General features: G+C 29.0%; 1 protein-coding gene across 9 annotated transcripts in view; it reads right to left on the reverse strand.

Moving 5' to 3' along the window:
- LOC125043311 (stromal interaction molecule homolog) overlaps positions 1-2,500 on the reverse strand; it is an 87,531-nt gene that overhangs the window by 7,880 nt on the left and 77,151 nt on the right. For all 9 annotated transcript variants that reach the window (XM_047639366.1, XM_047639364.1, XM_047639363.1 and 6 more), the window contains one exon: positions 2,468-2,500. This exon is cut by the window's right edge. In XM_047639366.1, the coding sequence (XP_047495322.1) occupies positions 2,468-2,500 (33 nt within the window). The remainder of the gene's footprint in view (positions 1-2,467) is intronic.

Genomic DNA, 2,500 nt, shown 5'->3' on the forward strand with positions numbered 1-2,500 from the left:
TTATACTGCAACCTCCTTCATAATACTGTATCTTGGCACTCTGTCTACAGATCTATATGTGTGAGTGTGTGTGTATATATATATGTATATATATATATATATATATATATATATATATATGCATATATATATATATATATATATATATATATATATATATATATGTATATATATATATATATGTATATATATATATATATATATATGTATATATATATATATATATATATAGAGAGAGAGAGAGAGAGAGAGAGAGAGAGATAAATAGATATAGATAGATAAATAAATAGATAGATGGACAGATAAATGCATACACATGTACACACACACACACACACACACACACACACATACATACATACATACATACATACATACATACATACATACATACATACATACATACATACATACACATACACACACACACACACACACACACACACACACATACACACACACACTATATTATATACATACATTAATATATATGTGTGTATATGTATATATATATATATATATATAAATATATATATATATATATATATATATATATATATATACATATTCATGCATAAATATATATATACACACATAAATATATACATATACATATATATACATATATCTACACATATAAATATATACATATATATATATACATATACATATATACATACAAATATACATATGCAAATATACATTTATATATATATATATATATATATATATATATATATATATATATATATATATATATATATATATATATATATAAACTATGGACTCCATGAACTTATGAATTGTTCATAAATTTCAACAGTTCAATGTAATGAAAGGGAAAAAAATAACAATATCCAATTATCATAATTTTCAGCATCACACATCAATAATCAAACTGGAATGAGCAGCTTATGTACCCTAAACTCTCTATCCAATGAACCACATACCTGTCTTTGCACAGTCAACCACTTGAGTGAAAAAAATTTAAACACAAGAAACATACATTTATCATTCTCTCTATGCTTCTGGTTATGTCATACAACTTTTTTTTCAAGAAAGGAGTCTAAAAAGAACTTTTTCTCATACTTCCGAGGGACTGTATCTACCCAAAGACTATAATCTCTGCACTCATCCAAAAGCATTTAAAATATATTGCAATTAAAAAAATTTGATTGCCTGATAATCAAAAGAATTGCTTAAGTCTACCGAGGACCAGCATAAACACAATCTGAGAGACTTGATGAAAACCTTATAGAATTCTCCTTCTGTAACATCATTATTACAAATTCAAAAGAAAAACATATTTATTAATACATAAACCAGTAATAACAGCATTAAACAAGTATAGCTGCTTCAGTATCTGTCATCACTGTGGGAAAACAAACTCCAAACTGCATGCGGCAAGAATAAGTTTGGATTATTTCTTTTTGATGATAAATGGCAATGTTTGACAAGGAAAAAAGAAAAAAGTAAATAAATAAATACAAAATGCATTTGGACTGGTTCTTTGGTTGATGGTAAATACTGATGTTATTCATTCCATTAGGAGGTCTTTTAACCCCTTGCCGACCGGTACGACGGGTAGACACGTGCTATGCCCACTGTTAGTACTTTTTGATTGTTTTCATACATAGATGGCTACACTCGTACTAAGTCACCAATGAGCCAGTTACGAGTACTGCCTGTCTCACCCATTCACCCTTTTCTTTGATTTACGAAATATTTTATGTTATCTTATTTTGCTGTTACTAATATTAAAAAATATTATAATAATTATAATGTTTATAATAAAAATATCACCATCGATATTCATAGCACTAGTAAAAAACATGTTTTTCCCGCCAATTCAAATCAGGTACGTCACAAGGTCTACTAATTGACTCCTTTGTGGCTAAGCACTAGCAGAGCCATCTATGGGCAGACATTTCACAAAAAATATAGAAAATAGGCACAGCATTTCCCCCAATTTTTTGTTCATTTTCCCCGTCGGCATTGGGTTAATATTCCATATGATGTATATCATTAGACAAATCTTTATTTATAAATCTTCTTCTACATATGTTTATATGGTGCTTTTGCTGCAACCATAATTTCAGTTACTTGATTGGTCTAAGAAGCCAAATGAATTATGGGACTTGCTCATTGGTTGATTTATGACTGTAACTCTTATGAGAGGAGTTACCCTCTCTTTGTGAATCCCACTTTACCAACTCTCATAAACGCAATGGGAAATGACCACTGGTAAATGCGTTACAATCTTATGTTGGTGAATCTAGCTCCTAATAATTGCTAATAACTGCAAGACCTTACTTACTGGTCTTCTGAATTTCCCATTGAGAGAAATGAGTTTACCATATACTTGAACATAAATCCACGAAAAGTAATTAATCAAGTGGACACTTTCCTATAATTTAATAGAGCTATCAACATACAGGACAAAATATCTTATAACTCACTAACTTACCGGCTGTATAGGTCTGACTGTGGTGCATAACAG

Source organism: Penaeus chinensis, chromosome 33, assembly GCF_019202785.1.
Source record: "Penaeus chinensis breed Huanghai No. 1 chromosome 33, ASM1920278v2, whole genome shotgun sequence".
NCBI lineage: Eukaryota > Metazoa > Arthropoda > Malacostraca > Decapoda > Penaeidae > Penaeus > Penaeus chinensis.